This window comes from Pseudonaja textilis, chromosome 16 (assembly GCF_049901715.1).
Source record: "Pseudonaja textilis isolate UNSWEBS1 chromosome 16, rPseTex1.2, whole genome shotgun sequence".
Taxonomy (NCBI): Eukaryota; Metazoa; Chordata; class Lepidosauria; order Squamata; family Elapidae; genus Pseudonaja; species Pseudonaja textilis.
Genome location: NC_142005.1, coordinates 8605336 through 8626058, shown reverse-complemented (window position 1 = coordinate 8626058; position 20723 = coordinate 8605336). Strand labels below are relative to the sequence as shown.

Sequence of the window (20723 nt, the reverse complement as noted above, 5' to 3'; positions counted from 1 at the left end):
CACAGCAGAAACTTCAGTCACCTGGTTACTATCTTTTGAGAACATGGATGGAATGCGCTTTCGATTTCCACACTGCCGCGCTGCTCCCCACGCTCCCTTTCCGTTGGCCGCTCTAAAAAGACCCTAGAAATATTTTAGGAGCAAACGTTGTTTTTTTCTTTTTTTTAAAGAGAAAGCTAGCGGATCTCTTTGCAAAATATGACTTTCCCAGAATTCCCCCCCTGGAGCCAGGAGTAAGCCGCAGGGCATGATGGGAGATGTAGTTCCAGCCCTGATGGGGGGGATGGATGGGCTCATCCAACAGGGGTGTCTAACCAGGGGTGTCTTTTTTTGGGGTGTGTGTGTGTCTGTTTTGCTTCCAGTGGTGGAAGGGACCGTCGGGGTGCCACTCTACGTCTTTCTCATCGTGGCGGTCAGCATCACGCTAGGGCTGGCCTTGGCGGTCGGCGTCCTCACCCGGTGAGACGGAGTCTCTCTGTTTGGGGGGAGGGGGAGGGCTGGGAGGGGGAGTTTGGGGGACTTGGGGGGGGATAGGTGAGTCCTTGGAAGGTCTGAATTGCAAGAGCGGGGGGGAAAAAACACGGCTGGGGAAGCAGAGAGAGCAAACAAACTGGGTTTAAGTGGGGTGAGGGAAGGTAAGGTGGTTTGTTTTGGGGGTTGGGAATTCACTGGGGGGAGGACAAGCGGAGCTGAGAGGTCTTTCCTTCCTTCCTTCCTTCCTTCTTTCTTTCTTTTTTCCTTCCTTCCTTCCTTTCTTCCCTCCCTCGCTCCCTCCCTCCCTCTTTTCTTCCTTCCTTCTTTCCTTCTTTCTTTTTTCCTTCCTTCCTTCCTCTCTCTCTCTCTCCCTCCCTCTTTTCTTCCTTACTTCTTTCTTTTTCCTTCCTTCCTTCCTTCCTTCCTTCCTTCCTTCCTTCCTTCCCTCCCTCCCTCCCTGTTGGACTAAAAGTCCTCTAAAGTCCTTTCCAACTCTCCTTCCTTCCTTCCTTTTCTTTTTCTTTCCTTCCTTCTTTTTTCCTTCTTTCCTCTCTCTCTCTCTCCCTCCCTCTTTCTTTCTTTCTTTCTTTCTTTCTTTCTTTCTTTCTTTCTTTCTTTCTTTCTTTCTTTCCTTCCTTCCTTCCTTCCTTCCTTCCTTCCTTCCTTCCTTCCTTCCTTCTTTTCCCCCTCTTTCTTTCTTTCTTTCTTTCTGCCGTTGCCCACCCCCTTCCCCCGGATCCTCCAAACCTTTGGGGTTCCCCTTCCAGAACCTTCCTCCTCCTTCTCCCCCCACCCCACCTCGGGGATCCAGGCCAGGAGGGGCCCTCTCGTCCCCGGGCCCACCATCCTTCTAACAGGTGTGCTTTGGCATTCCAGGTACCGCAAGAAGTGGGGGCTCCTGCCCTTTGGCGAGATGAAAGGCACCCCAAACCCCCTCCTATGCTCTGGCCCCCATGTCTCCAGAGCCCCCATGAGTGCCTCCCCCTCCTCTCCCTCCCACCTCGCCCTTCAGCGAGAGCTCCATCGACAGCCCGCGGACCCCAGACCAGGGTCCCTTCGACGTCTCCAACGCGGACTACTTCCTGCTGCCCAAATGATCGGGGGGCCCTGCGTTGAGAAGGCCCTGGAGGCCCCCCCCCACACCCCGTGGTTGGCCTACAAGACAGGGGTGGCCCACAGCCCCCCCAAAAAAACCTGCCTTTGGGGGCAGCCTTGCCAGCATTTGCCAAGGATTCCTTCCAGCCCCAAGAACTTAGGAAGGTCCAGTTACGCTCCGAGTTACGTCCAGTTACGTCCCTTCTTTCTGGACCCTCAAAGCGGGTGTGTGTGTGTGTGCTTTGAAGACGGGGTACGTGGTCGAACGGACAACCCTCGGGGGTTCATCCCGGCTGCCCGCGATGAAAGAAGATGCCGTGGATGATGGTTTCCAGGCCTCCCACAATGCCTTTTGCAAAGAACAGAACATCTAAGGAGGCTTTTGCTGGATGGGAATCTATGTTCCACCTGATCCGGTCAGTTTCACTGCCTTTTTCCTCCTACCTGGTCAAGGTTTTGTTTTTTCCACTTCCGGTTACCTTGTTGATTTCCACCTGCTGTTACTCCACCTCCCAAAAATAACCTTCCATTTTGACATCAATCAAAAATTTGCCTCTAGAAGTTGTGAATGCTTCAACACGGGAAGTTTTTTTTAAAAAGTGTTGGATTTTGTCGGAAGTGGTATAGGGTTTCCTGCCTAAGCAGGGGGTTGGACTAGAAGACCTTTTAAGGTCCCTTCCACCTCTGTTATTCTCTATTCTATTCTCAAAATACCTCTTTTCTATTTAAAAAAAGTCTTTTCCCTACAATCATTTTTGTGGGGGCAGTTATCCCACTGGATCCATTTACTCATCCTACCTCAATTGTGAATTTTATAGTTTTGCTACCCCGCCAAAACAGGACTTTTAGAGTTTTTCCTTTTGGTCTTAAAATACGCGTTTTGGACCGATTTTTCCCCCACCTCCAGGGATTCAGTCCAAAAGTCATTTCAGGCCTGTTTTTATACCTTTTTTTCAAGCAAGGAAAGGAAGGGAGAAGAAGAAGAAGAAGAAGAAGAAGAAGGAGGAGGAGGAGGAGGAGGAGGAGGAGGAGGAGAGGAGGAGGAGGAGGAGGAGGAGGAGGAGGAGGAGGGGAGGAGGAGGAGGAGAAGAAGAAGAAGAAGAAGAAAGAAGAAGAAGAAGAAGAAGAAGAAGAAGAAGACTTTTGCAAAATGTGAAGGCATGGAAGAAGAGACGCCCAGCGGCTTTCGAATTGGATGCAAACACATCTGGGCTGCTTCCAGATGTGAAACAGCAGAAGTTGCAAAGCTGCTGTTTTGACTTTACTGGCCTTCTTCTAACCCAAGGAGAATTTATATATATATATATATATATATATTGATATTTGGGATTTCTCGGTGCTCAGTTTCCAGTGCCAATTGTGACACTCTTTTCAAGGAGTTGTGAATTTGGGGGAGATTTTTGTACGTGGCGAGGAAACACTGCATGGTGCATGGATTTTTGGGTGTGTGTGTGTGAACTGTCCCCCACTTTATTGCAAGCAAGCGAGTTGTGGGGGAGGGATCATTGACCCCTTCGAATAGTTTTGGGTCAGAAGGCTAAGCCATTCTCAAGAGAACCAACCAGCCTGGTTTCCTTGTTACAACACTTTTTATTTTTTTTATTTTGGGGGTTGTTTTTTTTCTTTTTTTTTCTGCTGCTGTTGGTTCTGCAAAAAAGCTATTTTGTGTGTGTGACGTTTTTTCCTTTGCGTTGTTTTTCAGAGGTCAGAGTATGGGCATTATTTGGCAATTCTGCTTTCTTTCTTTCTTTCTTTCTTTCTTTTCTTTCTTTCCTTCTTTTCCTTTCTTCCTTCTTTTCTTTCCTTGCTTCCCTCCTTCTTTCCTTTCTGCTTGCTTGCTTCTTTTCTTTCTTTCTCTCTCTCTCTCTCTTTCTTTCTTTCTTTCTTCCTTCCTTCCTTCCTTCCTTCCTTCCTTCCTTTTCCTTTCCTTTCCTTTCCTCTTTCCTTTCCTTCCTTCCCTTTTTTCCTTGCTTCCTTCATTTCTTTTTTGTTTCCCTCCTTCTTTCCTTTCTGCTTGTTTCTTTCTTTCTTTCTTTCTTTCTTTCTTTCTTTCTTTCTTTCTTTCTTTCTTTCTTTCTTTCTTTCTTTCTTTCTTTCTTTCTTTCTTTCTTTCTTTCTTTCTTTCAACTTTGAGTGCCAGTTGTAAATTAGGATTTTGGGAATCCAAGGGGGATGAAACCTCCCTGAAATACGGGTAAGTGTATCCTCAACTTACGACCAGAGGTCTGAATTTCTGCTGCTAAGTGAGACATTGGAGCGAGGGAGCGCTGGTCCCGTTTTTACGATCTTTCCGGCCACGGTTGTTAAGTGAATCACTACAGTTGGTGAAGTTAGGAAACCGGTTGTTCAGCGGATCCGGCTTGGCCATTGGCTTGGCTTGCCGAAGGTCACAAAAAGGGAATCAGTCGTAAATATGAGTCAGTTGCTGATGGTTTGGGGTTTGATCAAGTGATCCTGAGGAGGTTGCAACGGCCATTAAGTGTGAAAAAGTATCCCGAAGTTCCTTTTTTGAGGCCATGAGTCTGAAAAACCGTCCCAAAACTCCCTTTTCTCAGTGCCGTGGTGAGTTTGGACCGTCACTAAACGAACCGCTTATAAATCGAGGACTTCTTATACAGGAGATGAACCGGGGGGGGGGGAATGCAGAAACGGAGAACATTTAATCCGATCAGATTTAACTTTGGGCGAAAGAGAGACGGAAGCTGCCCGAGGACTGAAACGGCTGAAGCTGCAAACTGTGCTTAAAGTTTAAAAACGTTGGAAACCTAAAAATCTTGTTCAGTTTGGAGTTAAAAGTTAAAAAAACTGTTCAGCGGCATTTTGTTTTTTTCACCTGAGTGAATAAATGCATAAGGTGCTAACTTTTGATTTCGGTGCTTTTGTTGGTAAAAATGTCTAAAGAAGATTTAAGACGGATGGACTTCAACTCCCAGAATTCCTCAGCCAGCATGCATGAATTCGGGGAGTCGAAGTCCGTCCCTCTAAAATAGGGAATTCTGGGAGTTGAAGTCTGCCCCTCTAAAGCAGGGAATTCTGGGAGTTGAAGTCCGCCCCTCTAAAATAGGGAATTCTGGGAGTTGAAGTCCACCCCTCTAAAACAGGGAATTCTGGGAGTTGAAGTCCACTCCTCTAAAACAGGGAATTCTGGGAGTTGAAGTCCGCCCCTCTAAAGCAGGGAATTCTGGGAGTTGAAGTCCGCCCCTCTAAAATAGGGAATTCTGGGAGTCGAAGTCCGCCCCTCTAAAATAGGGAATTCTGGGAGTTGAAGTCCACCCCTCTAAAACAAGGAATTCTGGGAGTTGAAGTCCACCCCTCTAAAACAGGGAATTCTGGGAGTTGAAGTCCACCCCTCTAAAATAAGGAATTCTGGGAGTCGAAGTCCACCCCTCTAAAGCAGGGAATTCTGGGAGGTGAAGTCCACCCTCTAAAACAGGGAATTCTGGGAGTTGAAGTCCACCCCTCTAAAATAGGGAATTCTGGGAGTTGAAGTCCGCCCTCTTAGAATTATGAAGGTTGGGAAACGCTGCTCTGAAACTGGGTTTTCAAATCATAGCTGGGGTTCAAGGCCGCCTCCCTCCAACGTGTGAAAACTTTTGAGTGACCGGGGCTGGCCTGTTTTCATTGTGCTTCCTTGTTCCCTTCACCCAAAACAATGACAAAACCGTGGGGATTTTGCAACCCAGGGTTCGCGAACTCTTCCCGGAGATTGCGTGACCACGGGGACGCTGCAGGGCGAAAAACCATCCCAAGTCCCTTTTTTTTCAAGGCCGCTGTGACTCCCGTCACTAAAACGAATGGCCGTAAGTTGAGGATGAACGGCATCCTAGCCAAAACAAGCCACAGATCACCCGACACCTTTCAAAGGGGGATGGGACTCAGTTTATCCCAGCCCTCCGACGGACGGAGGCCTTTTGTCGCCGGCATCCATCCAAATTCCCGACATTGGGTGGTTTGCTCTGCTGTAACTGCTACGCCTGACTGCTTTTGTGAGTGAAGAGAGAGCCAAAGGGAAGGAAAATTGGTGTGTGTGTGTGTGTGTGTGTGTCTCTCTTTGCAATGGTGTTCCCCTCCCAAAAAAACTACTGGATTTGTCAGAAATGGTGCAGGGTCTCCCGCTTGGGTGGGGGGGTTGGACTAGATGACCTATAAGATCCCTTCCAACACTGTTAATCTGTAAAGAGCAGACGTTGCCTTTGGAAGTTGTGGGAGCTTCATCCCTGGAGACCTTCAAGAAGAGATTGGACTGCCATTTGTCAGAAATGGTGTAGGTCTTCTGCTTGGGCCGGGGGTTGGACTAGATGACCTACAAGATCCCTTCCAACTGCCTGGATTTATACACTTTGGGTGCTCGTAGAGATACAAAAACCCCAAGTGAAATTATTGGCACTGGTTTTTTTGGGAGAGCAGGAGACGAGCCCAGTTTTCTCGAGGATGAACGTCGAATAAAATGAACGCGGAATAAAATGAACGCGGAATAAAATCAACGTGGAATAAAATCAACGTGGAATAAAATCAACGCGGAATAAAAGGCAGACGTGGTTCCCCCAGGCCACCTTGGCAGGAGGGGTTTTCTTCTTCTGGGTTTTTGGACTTGGGGAGGGAGGGAAAGGGGTGGGGGGCTGCCCCGAAGCGTGAGAAAGGGATCTCAAGAGAGGAAGAAAAACAGTTGAGCAACCCCGCAAGCGGGACGAGACACTTGACAGGTTGGGGAGGGAAACGGTGGCGAAATGCACCATCCGTTTTCCTCCGGTTTGTTTTGAATTTGGGGTGATGCCTGGTGAGAACGGAAGCGGGGTGTGCGGGAATGAGAAATCTCCTCCAGGTTATTTTTTGGGGTGGGGGATCAAACCTTCTTCCTTATCTCACAGGTGTTTTTTTTTTTTTTCAAAAGTATTAAATAAAATCTCTTTTTTTTTGTTCTGGCTCTCAGTCAAAACTCTGGGTTTGCATTGGAAGATTTTGAGCCAAAGGTTTATTTATCTCGCCGCCGGAAAAGCACCACCAAGACAGTGTCAAATTTGGGTTTATTTTTGTTTTTTTAGCACAGCCTTATTTTCTTTTTTCCTTGGAAAGCAAAGCCTGAAATGCAGCAACGCCCGTGATTTTTTTTTTTTCTATTCGTTTTCATTCAAAGCAGGAAAAATAATAATAATAATCTACATTTCAGAGAGGTCCGGTGGCCTAGATACGGATCTGTTACAATCAGGAGGATTGCGAGTTCAATCCTAGGTAGAGGCTAATATTTGGAATTGCCTCTCCTGTCCGAGCAAAGGGGGGGTTGGACTAGATGACCTCCAAGGTCCCTTCCAACTCTTGTTATTCTATGAAAAAAAAAGGGGGGTAACCCCTCGTTTATCCCCAGAGCAAGACTGCAGAGAGGAAGTTGCTTTTGAATTGGGCGGCTGAAGGTGTTCCCCCCCCCAAAAAAATAACCCTTCGTTCGGCCCTGGAGCAAAGAGTCCATCTAGATGGCCTCAGGGGGTCCGCAAACGGTCCAACTTTTTGCGATTTGATTCTTTTGTTTGGGTTTCTTCCTCGGCTACAATGACCCCCCCTGTGATGGTTTGTTTTGCAGCTCGGTTTCCTGGCTAAACGGGGTTTTTGGAGTTCGTTCACTTGTTCCTTTTTCTCTTGGACGCAGACAGAGGGCAATTTCCCGTTGTGTCGCAATTCTTAACTTCCCCACCTCAAGTGTTACATCTGTGACAAAAGACACACATACCCACAAAACACCAGAGCCAGAGAGTTGGCAGTGTCATAGTCAAAAACAGAAAATGCAGATGTGAGAGGGGAGGAAGGGGGGGAATATAAAAGAGAACGAAAGGAAAAAAAAGAGGAAGGGGTTTGGTTGCAAAATTTTGTTTTATTTTTAAGCTGTTGTGAGGTTTTGACGGCCTGTGTGAAGGCACCGATTTGAAAGCCTCACTTTCCAAGGGTGATGTTTGTGTAGAGATTTAATTTAATTTTTTAAAAAGTACAAGGAATTTCTTACAAATTCCCACACATTTCGCTCCATTTAAAAAAAGAAAACTGATCGTTATTTTTATAAAACCGCCCTTCAGCTTGGCAAACCACCAGGACAAGGATGTAAAGCCAAATTATTTAAGGGGGAAAAAACAAAATTCAACCATTGTTTTAATCACAAAATAGCATTTATGCAGCGTTTAAAAATCTAAAATGACTTTTTTTTAATGCTAGCTGTAGTTTACATTTTGGCCACAAGAGGGCAGCATCACTTTATTTTTAAGAGGTTTTCATTCATTTTTTTTTTTTGGTCTTTGGAAAAAAAAATGATAGATTTTTTTTTGTTTTTATAATCTTCAATTTACACAGATTTTTTTTTTTTTGATCCATTACTCCTGTTTTGTGTTGAAAACTTAAGCTTTGCAAAATATTTAGCTTTTAGAGAAAAGATTCCAACAAAGGGGCACTTTGGAGATGTCGAAATTTAGTCTAATCTAAATTTAATAAATTTAGCCTAAGAATTAATTTTATTAATTCTAATAAAATTTAGTCTAATCTAGTTTAATCCTGACTGGATGGAATAATTTTCCATTGTATTTAAAGGTGATTATTTCCTTATTTTCTTTTCCTTTCCTCTTCCTATTCCTTCCTTCTTTCTTCCCTCCCTCCCAACTTCCCTTCCTTTCTTCCCTTTTTCTTTTTTCCTCCCTTCCCTCTCTCTTCCTCCCCTCCTCTTCTCCTTCCTTCCTCTTCCATCTTCCTCTCTTTCCCTCTTTTTTCTTTCTTTCTTTCCTGCCCACCCCCAATCCCACCCTCTTTCAAAACACACCCTTTCGTCCATTTTACATCAAAGTCTGAATTTTGCACAGCCATCCATTTTGGACTTCACTAACCAGTTTCCCCACTCTACCCAACAACAACCCAGCAACCCTGACTGGAGGGCTGCGTAGGCACGGAGCTGCTTTCCCCGCAATGCCCCTCAGGGACCCAAGCCGAAGCCTGGCGGGAAATTGCTGCAGCAAGCTAAACCACGATTCAGAGTTTGCTTCCGAAAAAAGCGAAAAAACAAAAAAAACTCCACCCCATTTCCATCAGTTTCAGTCTACAAAGAAAGCCAGACAGGCGCCAGGAGTTTTGTGCAAAAAAGCAACACGTCTTTTTTAGATCGGGAGGGAAGGAAGTCGAAACAATGCCGGGATTTGATCCTGCCAAGAGAGGAAACTGGGTGGATGGGTGGGTGCCCCAGAGAGCAGAGGGCTGATCCACTTTTCAGACTGACTCAAATCCAGTTTTAGCCAAAGCCACAAAGCAGCTAGCGAAACTAATTTAAAACAAAACAAAAAACAACAAAAAAAAGGTGGTCAGAAAGCAGTGGATTTTTCTCGTGGGTTTTTAAACCAAGATGCAACCAAGATAGATCAGTGTTTCTTAAAAGGGGAAGGAGAAACCTAAGTTACTCTTAAGGATCTCTGAAATCAAATCTGAAATCTGGCTGGAAATCTCCCTCATTCTATTTTCTGCGTCTCTCTTTACCTCCTCTAGCCCTTGAAACAGATCTGCTTTTAATGAGGATGGGAGGCCACCGGGAGATCTCGCAGACTTGAAACTACTGACCTCTAAGGATGAAATATTGTTGTTTATTGACAGTAGCAAAGCACTGTGAATTAATATCACTAATACGATAAATAACTGTCAAATATTATGCATTTACGGTACTGCCAAGAAAGTGATGTTGAAAGAGATTGACGTAATTTCTTCTACAGAAGCTTTTGCAAATCTTTTGTATTTTGTAATTTATTTTTAATATCTTGAATTTCAATAAAGATTTTTTTTTTAAATTAGAAAAGAAAGTGACCCCCCTGAGATCCTGCAACCGTCCTATTTGCCAATTAGCAAACAACCCCAATTTTTGATCACGTTGCCACGAGGATGCTCTTACGGTCGTAAGTGCGAGAAAGGGTCATAAATCCCTTCTCTATTTTTGAACACCGTGGTAACATCGGACGAACGTAAACGGAAAACCATCGGCAATGTTTCTCTGGAGCTAAGATGCTAGAAAAAGAAATCGAAACTCTTTTGAGCGTTTTTTTTTTTTTTTAATTTGATTTCTGGAGGAATGGCGGAGAGATCGATCTGCCTCCAATAAGGAAACCATTAAGAAAATAAAAATAAAATAATAATAATACATCCAAACCTCCCAGTTTAGCCCACGCAAAATCCACGGCTTTTCATGGCGATGACTGGAACGGCTGGGATTAAAAAACAAAACAAAACCCCTTTTGTTTTTCTTCTCAATAAATCTCGTAAAAGAAAAGTCCGAGAATTTGGCTCGAGAAAAAGCAGCCGGGTCAGTTTTGAACAGCCGCTGATCGACGGTGCTTCAATTCCACGCCTCTCAATTCAGCGTCCAGCAAAAGAGTAGAATAGAATAGGATAACAAGAGTTTTGGCAGGGACCTTGGAGGTCTTCTAGTCCAACCCCTTGCTTAGGCAGGAAACCCTACATCACTTTGAACAAAATGGTTGTCCTGTCTTTTCTTTGAAAACTCCAGCATCGGAAGAAGGGAGGGAGGGAAGGAGGGAAGGAAGAAGGGAAAGAAGGGAGGGAGGGAAGGAGGAAGGAAGAGAAGGAAGGGAGAGAGGGAAGGAGGAAGGGAAAGAAGGGAGGGAGGGAAGGAGGAAGGAAGGGAGGGAAGGAAGGAAGGGAAGGAAGGGAAGGAAGGAAAGAAGAGAAGGAAGGGAGAGAGGGAAGGAGGAAGGGAAAGAAGGGAGGGAGGGAAGGAGGAAGGAAGGGAGGAAGGAAGGAAGGGAAGGAAGGGAAGGAAGGAAAGAAGAGAAGGAAGGGAGAGAGGGAAGGAGGAAGGGAAAGAAGGGAGGGAGGGAAGGAGGAAGGAAGGGAGGAAGGAAGGAAGGAAGGAAGGAAGAAGGAAGGAAGGAAGGAAGGAAGGAAGGAAGGAAGGAAGGAAGGAAAGGAAGGAAAGAAGAGAAGGAAGGGAGGGAGGGAAGGAAGGAAGAAGGGAAAGAAGGGAGGGAGGGAAGGAGGAAGGAAGGAAGGAAGGAAGGAAGAAAGGAAGGAAGGAAGGAAGGAAAGGAAGGAAAGAAGAGAAGGAAGGGAGAGAGGGAAGGAGGAAGGGAAAGAAGGGAGGGAGGGAAGGAGGAAGGAAGAGAAGGAAGGGAGAGAGGGAAGGAGGAAGGGAAAGAAGGGAGGGAGGGAAGGAGGAAGGAAGGGAGGGAAGGAAGGAAGGGAAGGAAGGGAAGGAAGGAAAGAAGAGAAGGAAGGGAGAGAGGGAAGGAGGAAGGGAAAGAAGGGAGGGAGGGAAGGAGGAAGGAAGGGAGGGAAGGAAGGAAGGAAGGAAGGGAAGGAAGGAAAGAAGAGAAGGAAGGGAGAGAGGGAAGGAGGAAGGGAAAGAAGGGAGGGAGGGAAGGAGGAAGGAAGGGAGGGAAGGAAGGAAGGGAAGGAAGAAAGGAAGGAAGGAAGGAAGGAAGGAAGGAAGGAAGGAAGGAAGGAAGGAAGGAAAGGAAGGAAAGAAGAGAAGGAAGGGAGGGAGGAAAGGAAGGAAGAAGGGAAAGAAGGGAGGGAGGGAAGGAGGAAGGAAGGAAGGAAGGAAGGAAGGAAGAAAGGAAGGAAGGGAAGGAAGGAAAGAAGAGAAGGAAGGGAGAGAGGGAAGGAGGAAGGGAAAGAAGGGAAGGAGGGAAGGAGGAAGGAAGGAAAGGAAGGAAGGAAAGAAGGGAAGGAAGGAAAGGAGAGAGGGAGGGAGGAAGGAAGGAAAGGAAGGAAGGAAAGAAGGGAAGGAAGGAAAGGAGAGAGGGAGGGAGGAAGGAAGGAAGGGAAGGAAGGAAAGAAGGGAAGGGAGGGAGGAAGGATAACAGAGTTGGAAGGGACCTTGGAGGTCTTCTAGTCCAACCCCCCGCTTAGACAGGAAACCCTACACCCCTTCAGACAAAATGGCTGTCCAACATCTTCTTGGAGCATCCACAACTTCCGGAGGCAAATTGTTCCACTGATGAATTGTTCCAACGGTCAGGAAATGTCTCCTCCGTTCTGAGTTTGCGTAGAACTAAAGGGGGCAGGTGGGGGAACCCCAAAATTCCTATCTTATCGCATTGGGAAACACGGGAATAAAATTTGCTAGAGAAGGAAGGAACTGTCGGGAGTCCCGTCTCCGGGCCGAAGCGAAGGCTGGGCGAGGTCTCCGTCCAACGGGACCGACGGTCCGGCATCCACCGCGTTTCCCCAGTATCAAACTGGCCTAAAAGGGGAGGATTTAGGGGGCTTTGCTGGGAACCGAGACCGGGTAACGGAGAGTCATGTGTTCGGCTCCTTTGAAGGGGAGCTTTTCGGTGGAGTAATAGCCAACCACTTGGGGGACGGTGTCGAAGAGACCGCCGGCTTGGTCCAAAGTGTATTTATGGTCCTTTGTCTGGGCCACAATGATGTGGACGCAACCCTGGCTTGTCCTGGGAGGGAGAAAGAGAGAGAGAGACAGAGAGAGAGAGACAGAGCCCCACCCCCCCAAAAAGATTATCTCTGGTAATATTACACTAATAACTAGAGGATACAAAACATTTGCTAGACCAATATTTGAATACAGCTCATCAGTCTGGAACCCACATTACATCCTTTCTTTTTTTAAAAAAACAAACAAACTTTCTTTTTAAAGAAATCCTTTTGATTTCAAGCATCCTTTTCTTTTTAAAAGAATTTTTTTTCTTTTTAAAACAGTCTGTCTTTTTACAGAAATCCTTTTTCTTTTTTTTAAAAAAAGAACTCTTCTTTTTAAAGGAAAATTGAAAGCACGCTTTCTTTTTTAAAGAAATCCTTTCCTTTGAAAGCACCCTTTTCTTTTTAAAAGAATTTGTTTCTTTTTCAAGCATTCTCTTTTCCCAGAAATCCTTTCTGTTTTTTTAAAAAAAACACCTTTTTTAAAGCACCTTTTTTCTTTTTTAAAAGAAAAAAATTTTCTTTTCAAAGCATCCTTTCTTTGGACCGAAACCCGGTTCTTCTTCCAACTAATCCTCCCTTGTTCAAAGCATGTTTAAATGGAATGTTTTTATTTTTATTTTTATCCCTGTAATCCAAAGAGGGGAAGGGGGAGAATCAGAAAGGGGTCAGATCTTTTGGGTGGCCTCCCCAGACTTCCTTCTCACTAGCCGTGTTCCCAATTCTCAACTCTCGCACACAATCACACACCAACACACACACACACACACACACACCAAAGTCCCCTCTCTTTCCTTGGTTTGTTTCAAAGTCCAGCATCCTCAGGAAGGAAACTCGGTCGCACCCAGCTCCGGTTTTGGAGCCAGGCACAGAAGAATCGGGATTGCAAATTCCCCTCCGCCCCCAAAAGGGTTGGAAGGGTAGTCCTCAACTTATGACCGCCACAGAGCCCCCCCACTCCCCCAAATTTCCATTGCTAAGTGAGACAGTTGTGGAGTGAATTTGGCTCCGTCTCAGGACCTTTTCTGGCCGCCGATGTTTAAGGGAATCAAAGGCAGATGTGAAGTTAGGAACACGGATGTTCAGCGAATCTGGTTTCAACTTGGCTGGTCAGCTCAGACGGTCGTAAAAGGGGACCTACATGAGCCAGGGACGCAGCGGCCGTCATAAATGCGAGTCAGTTGCTAAACATCTGAGTTTTTGGCCACCTGACCACCGGCTACAAGGATTGTTCAGGGTAAAAAAAACGGCCCTAAGTCACTTTTTTCAGTGCCATTGTAACTTCGGTCACCAAATGAACTGTCGTAAGTTGAGGACTACCTGCAAGCACAGATTGGCAGGTGTCTAGAACTCGGTTCCTGAGCCAAGCAGGGTTTTTTGGTCACTCACTTAAGGGCGATGGAGTATTTCGTGGGGCCCATCTCGCTGGTGCGCACCAGGTAGCCGGCTTCTGGACATGGCTGCAACCGGCTCTCGGCCTGGGCTCGAGTGATGGAGCCATGGAACCACCTGCAAAGAAGGGGGGAAAATGGGGTTTACTGATCTGGTTCCGCTCTCTTCCTGGTGGAGCAGGTAATTCCCAGAATCCTCAGCCGTCTGGGGGATTCTGGGAGTTGAAGTCCATCCCACTTAAAGCATGCTGACTGGGGATTCTGGGAGTTGAAGTCCAGCCATCTTAAAGGATGCTGACTGGGGATTCTGGGAGTTAAAGTCCAGCCATCTTAAACCAAGCTGGCTGGGGATTCTGGGAGTTGAAGTCCATCCATCTTAAACCAAGCTGGATGGGGGATTCTGGGAGTTGAAGTCCAGCCATCTTAAAGGATGCTGACTGGGGGATTCTGGGAGTTAAAGTCCAGCCATCTTAAACCAAGCTGGATGGGGGATTCTGGGAGTTGAAGTCCATCCATCTTAAAGGATGCTGACTGGGGATTCTGGGAGTTGAAGTCCAGCCATCTTAAAGGATGCTGACTGGAGGATTCTGGGAGTTGAAGTCCAGCCATCTTAAACCAAGCTGGATGGGGGATTCTGGGAGTTGAAGTCCAGCCATCTTAAACCAAGCTGGATGGGGGACTCTGGGAGTTGAAGTCCAGCCATCTTAAAGGATGCTGACTGGGGATTTTGGGAGTTGAAGTCCAGCCATCTTAAACCAAGCTGGATGGGGGATTCTGGGAGTTGAAGTCCACCCTTCTTAAAGTTGCCAAGATAAACAAACACTTTTAAGGACACAAATAGGTAAGATTTGAGCAGGAAGGTAGACGAAATCCTGGATGGCTTACGGCTGTTTCTCCAAGACGAGGGCAGAATCTACCCTCTCTCCTCCATCCATCCCCGGTTCGATCCCCGTGGGAGACTTCACCATCTTGGATGGCCAGCTTTTGGGGCAGGGGTGGGGCTGGGGTGGCGTCTCAGCGACCGTCACGAGTTTCTCCGAACCCTGCACTGGGAAGGAGAGAGGAAGTTGTGAAAACCGGGGGATTTCCCCAAATATCTTTCAGGCTTGGGTCAAACTAACCTCCTTTGCAAACAAACCAGGATGAAAAGCCAAAGGCAGGGTTTGTTCACATCCTGATGGCTCAGGGACATGAACAAGCCGAGATTCCCTGGTTAGGCACCGATGATGCAGAAACAGAAACACGGTTCGCGTCCCAAGCAGGTTGCCTCCCTTGACCAATGAAATGAGGGCATCATTTTTATTTTTTTTTAAGCAAATTTAAAGGATAAAGAAACCAGGATTTTAAACCAGAGGTTCCAAACTTGACAACTTTAAGACTTGTGGACTTCAACTCCCAGAATTCTCCACCCATTTTAACGCCTGCTGGCTGGGGGATTCTGGGAGCTGAAGTCCACCATTCTTAAACCAAGCTGGCTGGGGGATTCTGGGAGTGGAAGTCCACCCCTCTTAAAGCATGCTGGCTGGGGGATTTGGGGAGTTGGAGTCTACCCTTCTTCAACCATGCTGGCTGGGGATTCTGGGAGTTGGAGTCCACCCTCTTAAACCACCCTGGCTGGGGGATTCTGGGAGTTGGAGTCCACCCTCTTAAAGGATGCTGACTGGAAGATTCTGGGAGTTGGAGTCCACCCTTCTTCAACCAAGCTGGCTGGGGGATTCTGGGAGTTGGAGTCCACCCCTCTTAAACCATGCTGGCTGGGGGATTCTGGGAGTTGGAGTCTACCCATCTTAAACCATGCTGGCTGGGGGATTCTGAGAGTTGGAGTCCACCCTTCTTCAACCATGCTGGCTGGGGGATTCTGGGAGTTGGAGTCCACCCCTCTTAAAGCATCCTGGCTGGGGGATTCTGGGAGTTGGAGTCCACCCCTCTTAAAGCATCCTGGCTGGAGGATTCTGGGAGTTGGAGTCCACCAGTCTTAAAGTTGCAAACTTGGGGGACCCCTGATTTAAACAAACGGCCCAGGGATCCTCCTTCCACTTTTATCTTTCTCGGTTTTCTCTGTTTAAACTGACCCCACTGCAGGAAAATCCCCACTGGACAAATCTATCATTTTTGTGCGATACAATTTCCCCCACTCCCCCACCTTCCCCCCTTCCCAATTTTTGGCCCCCCTCTTTCCCCTACTTACCGGAGAGGACTTTCAGGATCTGCTCTTTCTTCCACTCCCAGGGCTGTTCGTACTCGGCCGGCGGTCGCTCGTCGCTCGAAGGGAGGCGTGTCTCGAACTGGGAGCCCGTCTCGGCCGGTTCGTAAGGGGTATCGTAAAGCTGCAGGGGTTTGGAGGCCGGCACTTTGACCCCCGTGTCTCCCTTGGCCCCTGGTTCGCCCAGGAGCAGGACAGCTTTTCCCCCAAAGGGGTCTTTGGACCCCCGGCGGCGGATTTCTGCAAGCAAGGACAGAGGCCAGGAGGAAATTAGGCCTGGTTTATTGGGGGTTAGAAGGGTTGGGGTTTTTTTCCCCCATTTAATACAAGTTTAGAGAGGAGAGAGAGAGAGAGAGAGAGAGAGAGGAAGAGAGGAAGGAAGGAAGGAGAAAGGAAGAAAGAGGGAAGGAAGAAGAAAGAAAGAAAGAAAGAAAGAAAGAAAGAAAGAAAGAAAGAAAGAAAGAAAGAAAGAAAAGGAGAAAGAGAAAAAGAAAAGAGAAAGAAAGAAGGAGGGAGGAAGGAAAAGGCAAGCAAAATGGAAAGAAAGAAGAAAGGGAGGGAGAGAGAAAGAGAAAGAATGGAAAAAGTATAAATGATATACAAATAAACAGACATAAGGAAGGAAGAAGGAAGGAAGGAGAAAGCAAAGGGAAGGAGGGAGGGAAGGAAGGAAGGAAGAAGAAACCAAAGGGAAGGAAGGAAGGAAGGAAGGAAGGATATTTTTACCAGTCATCTAACCAAATGTATAAACTAACCTCTCATTTTAACATGGCTTTCCTTTTGGCCTCCCATCCCATTTCCCCCTCCAATCACCCGAACCCTAAACTATAACTTCCTCCCCCCGGCTTTGTTTCACACAAAACAAACCCACAGAGCATTCCTAGTCCTCATTAAACTTTTAACTGACGCCTTTCCTCTCTCATCAAAGCCCCTCTTTATTCCTGTATCCCCCATTTACTTCGCAGGCGTTTCTTTCATTTGAAAGAAAAGAAAGAAAGAAAGAAAGAAAGAAAGAAAGAAAGAAAGAAAGAAAGAAAGAAAGAAAGAAAGAAAGAAAGAAAGAAAGAAAGGCCCCTTTGCAAAAAACCAAAACAAAACAAGGACACTCTGCACAGGCTCAGAAACCCCGCCCTTGTTGGCAAGGGAGGACTCAAAAGACCGGAGGCTCAACGGGAGCACAATAAAAAGGGCTGGAAATTTTAAGATGGACCCCAATTCCTCCCCCACAATTGCTTCTGGTCTCATCCGTGTCTCCAGCCGACAATGGCCTGTTTTTATTCCAATTTCCAGTGCCCAAATTTCCTGTTTTTCTCTATGGCTTTTCTGCCTCGGCTCTGGGTGGGGAGTCCCGGTGAGACCCGGGCAAAGATCCAGCTCGCGGCTGACCTTGCGTTGTGTGAAATAAATTTCGTATTGTTGCGGCTTTTCAAGGCCGCCACGCGTTGCAAACTTGTGATGATCTGGAAAATGAGGTTTCCCTCTCTTAAGTGTCAGAAGGCGGCTGGGATGAGGGGTGGGACCGATTTAAAAACCAGGTTAAAATCTGGGCTGGTGGGTGGATGTCAAGGATGCCACGAAGCATGGAGGGCCCGTCCTGAACTTACAACGGTGACCGTTCGAAATGACGACGGTCACTTTTCTCCGCATTTTTTACCCCCACACACCGGAAGATTTGCTCCATCGGGAGTGGGAGTTCAAAAGCAATCCTGATTTCTTCTGAAACAAACCACGATTTACCGGTTATCATCTGTTGCGCATCATAGGGCTCCATGTACCCGTCATTCTCTTCCAATCTTTCAGCATCCCTTTGGCCCTTGGTCTGCTTAGCGTCGTATGGGTCGGCGTAATCTTCCAAAATGATAACCTTCCCCAAAGGATTAAAAAAAAATAAAATCAACGTTTTATAGCTTATTGATTAAATTTGCGTGCCGCCTATAGTATGTATGCATGCATGACTTCGGGAAAATACCCGAATAAAGCTGAATACCATACATCTATATATTTAATAGATATATATATCTATAGAGTTGGGCATCTAATGGATTTAAACTCCCCTAAATCCTTAAAAATATAAATCTAGGAATCCCAATCCTTCTCAGATTTTTTCAGTTCAGATTCTTTCTGTGTGCAAACCGTTTATAACATCAAAAACTTAAGAGTCCTGTTTGAAATACGGTATATTAGATTTCTCCTAAATCAATCAATCAATTTTATCTCTTCCTTCCTTCTTTCTTCCCTACCCTCCTCCCTTCATTTCTTTCTTTTTCTTCCTTCTCTTTCTTCCTTCTTCCTTCCCTACCTTCTTCCCTTCATTTACTTATTTCTCTTTCTTCCTTCTCTTTCTTCTTTCCTTCTTCCTTCCCTCTCTCCCCTTCTCTTTCTCCCTTTCCTCCTTTCCTTCTCTTTTCTTCCTTCCTTCTTTCTTTCCTTCCTTTTTTCTTTTCTTTATTTCTTTCTTCCTTCTTTTTCTTCTTTCCTTCTTCCTTCCCTCTCTCCCCTTCTCTTTCTCCCTTTCCTCCTTTCCTTCTCTTTTCTTCCTTCCTTCTTTCTTTCCTTCCTTTTTTCTTTTATTTATTTCTTTCTTCCTTCTTTTTCTCCTTTCCTTACTTCTCTACTTTCTTCCCTCCTCCCTTGCCTCTCTCCCCTTCTCTTTCTCCCTGTCCTCCTTTCCTTCTCTTTTCTTCCTTCCTTCCTTCCTTTTTCTTTTCTTTATTTCTTTCTTCCTTCTTTTTCTTCTTTCCTTCTTCCTTCTCTACTTTCTTCCCTCCTCCCTTCCCTCTCTCCCCTTCCCTTCACTTTCTCCCTTCCCTCCTTTCCTTCTCCTCTTTCTTTCCTTCCTCCCTCTTTCTTTCTTTCTTTCTTTCTTTCTTTCTCTTTCTTTCTTTCTTTCTTTCTTTCTTTCTTTCTTTCTTTCTTTCTTTCTTTTTCTTTCTTTCTTTCTTTCTTTCTTCTCGCTTTCTTTCCTTCCTACTTCTTTGCTTGAATTGGGCTGAAGAAAATTAGAAACAGACTTCAGACACCCTAAACATTGCTGGATCCTTTTCCATTCTTTTATGAAGAACTGCTCAATATCTTCCCAAAGAGAACCCCAATTTTTAAACCCCCAAAATTAACTGTCAGCAACGCTTTTCTGATCATTTACTCCTTCCTTCCAAACTGAACCCCCATTTCCCCCAAACTACAAACCAACAAAGGCAACACCTCCTCCAACCTCAAACGGACTCCCCTTCATCTTCTAACCCCCCACCCCCAAAAAAACAACCCCGTAATGGCACCTTTACCGGGTCTTGCTTGGGCTTCTCTGGTTCGGCTGGCGGGACCGGGCTGGGATTGGGAGCCGGTGCCGAAAAGTTCTTTGCGTTTTTCTCCTGGGCGTTGACTTTGATGAGCCGGTTGATGTACCCTCCACAACTGGGGTTCCCTTTGGGGGGCCCCCAGCCCGGCTCCTCCGGAGGGGCCCCCTCCACCCGCGAATTCTTACGCATCTTCCCCGCAGCGGCTTGCAGAAGGCCCTGGAGGTTGTCCCGGGATAACCGGCTCGCGGTGCCATCTTTCCCCGGGGCCAACGGGGTCTTGGTGCCGCTCAGCTCGGTAGCCGAGTTCTTCCGGTTCTTTCCGGGTAACGAGGATGCCAAGGCGGCTTCGGGCGATCCTAAGTTTTTCCGGGCACCGCCGGTCGGCTTGCTCGCCTGATGCCCGCCGCTGGGTTTGGGACGGTCGGAGACGGTTTTGAGGTTGGCGGGGAATTCCTTGAACCACTTGGCAGCCATGGCGCCCCGAACGAAGTCAAGAAGGAGTGACACCCCCAGCAGGAAGGCACAAACCCCCCTCTGCCCCCCCAAAAATGCTTCTTGGGGTGCCTTGCAACCTCAGGTCTCCTCCCTCCAGCACCCCAGCTGGGAAGCTGCACCCCGCTTGCAAACCGAGGAAGCCAAGCCCAGAAACAGGGCGCTCCCCAAGGCATGCCCCAGGAAGACCACCCCCGTACCCCAATAACAGGGCTCTCTACCTCTGCCCCCTAAGACCTCCTGCTGCCCAGGGAACTAGCTACAGGCACCCCACCTCAAACACAAGGGGACAAAAAAAACACCCTTTCCCCACCCCCCGGAATGCTTCATCCCTCCCCCAAGGTTATTTGCGTACCCCCAAATCTCAGCCTCGTCCTGGGTCAGCCCGATCGAAGATTAACTTGCTGGATTTTGGGTTTTTTTCCAGAAGTTTTGGGGAGCTGTAAATAAAAGGGGGAAGGAGGAGAGAAAAGAAAACACAGCCAGGAGGAGAGGAGGAAGTTTGTTCATTTAAAAGCGGAGAGAAAAGAAGGGACGGAAGGATCTCGGGGTGCAGCGAGTTAAATCGAGCCAGTTTTGCTGGGTGATTTTAACCCGGGGGGGTGGGTGGACTTTTTCTCCCCTGGTGTTGAGGGCAAATAAAGGGGGGTTTCCTTCCCTCCCCCTACCCAAAACAGAGATCCATCAGGACAGACACACACACCACAAGAGGGGTCCCCCCAAAGCGGAGGAGATAGGGAGAAGGGTTCTAAATTGGGGGGCTGCTCCTCCCAGACCCTGTCCCCCCACCCCCACCCCCAAAGCCTCCTTCCCCAGCCCCCCACTCTTCCAGCAGCAATTTACTTGCCCGCCCCTCCCCTTCTGCCGGCCCCACGCGCGCGCAATCCGGTGCAAAGAGTCGCCTGGGCTTGGGCGCAACTTTGCGAGCGCTGCTTCTGGCTCGCGCAGGGGAGGAGGGAGGGAAGGAGGGAGGGGAGGCACCCACACCCACCCACCCACCCACCCGCCCAGATCCGGAGGAGGAGGAGGAGGTGGCGGGGAGGCTTGGATGGGAAGCGCGGGGGCGCGCAGGGGCTGCGCCTAGGCAGAGGGAATAGGAAACTTTGCAAACTTAATAAAACTTGAGCTAAATTGAATTATTGCCTTTTTTTTTTTCCCGCCCCAGGATTTTAAATGCGATGCAACTATTTCGATGGTATTTTTGACCTTTTTTTTGCTTTAAGAATATATATATATATATATATATATATGTATGTATGTATGTATGTGTGTGTATGTATGTATGTATGTATGTATATGTATATATGTGTGTGCGTGTATATATATATATGTATGTATATATGTGTGTGTGTATTTATACATATATAT

General features: G+C 47.0%; 2 protein-coding genes and 1 long non-coding RNA gene across 4 annotated transcripts in view; 1 reads left to right on the top strand and 2 right to left on the bottom strand.

Moving 5' to 3' along the window:
* Positions 1-20723, bottom strand: part of PMVK (phosphomevalonate kinase) — a 152663-nt gene that overhangs the window by 6581 nt on the left and 125359 nt on the right. The window lies entirely within an intron of this gene.
* On the top strand, positions 345-2160 carry LOC148124577 (uncharacterized). The gene is made up of 2 exons (XR_015739686.1): positions 345-459; positions 1351-2160. It is a non-coding gene; the product is annotated as an uncharacterized LOC148124577 (long non-coding RNA).
* Positions 11069-19401, bottom strand: SHE (Src homology 2 domain containing E). Of its 2 annotated transcripts, none has more exons than XM_026723482.2 (6): positions 18843-19401; positions 17305-17431; positions 15553-15807; positions 14250-14412; positions 13363-13482; positions 11069-11990 (listed from the first exon to the last, which is right to left on the bottom strand). In XM_026723482.2, the coding sequence occupies exons 1-6, from the start codon at positions 19335-19337 to the stop codon at positions 11798-11800; spliced, it is 1353 nt and encodes a 450-aa protein (XP_026579267.1). In that variant the 5' UTR covers positions 19338-19401; the 3' UTR covers positions 11069-11797. The 2 variants fall into 2 exon arrangements, with proteins under 2 accessions (XP_026579267.1, XP_026579268.1); XM_026723483.2 differs by having other exon boundaries at positions 11071-11990; positions 18849-19401.

Bases quoted from the DNA above. Each gene is read 5' to 3' on its own strand.
- SHE (XM_026723482.2), bottom strand. From the start codon at position 19,337: ATGGCTGCCAAGTGGTTCAAGGAATTCCCCGCCAACCTCAAAACCGTC. The intron at 17,432-18,842 runs GTGCCATTACGG...CCTTTGGGGAAG, and splicing joins CCAAGCAAGACCCGGTAAAG to GTTATCATTTTGGAAGATTA. The intron at 15,808-17,304 runs GTAAATCGTGGT...CCTTGCTTGCAG, and splicing joins TGCGCAACAGATGATAACCG to AAATCCGCCGCCGGGGGTCC.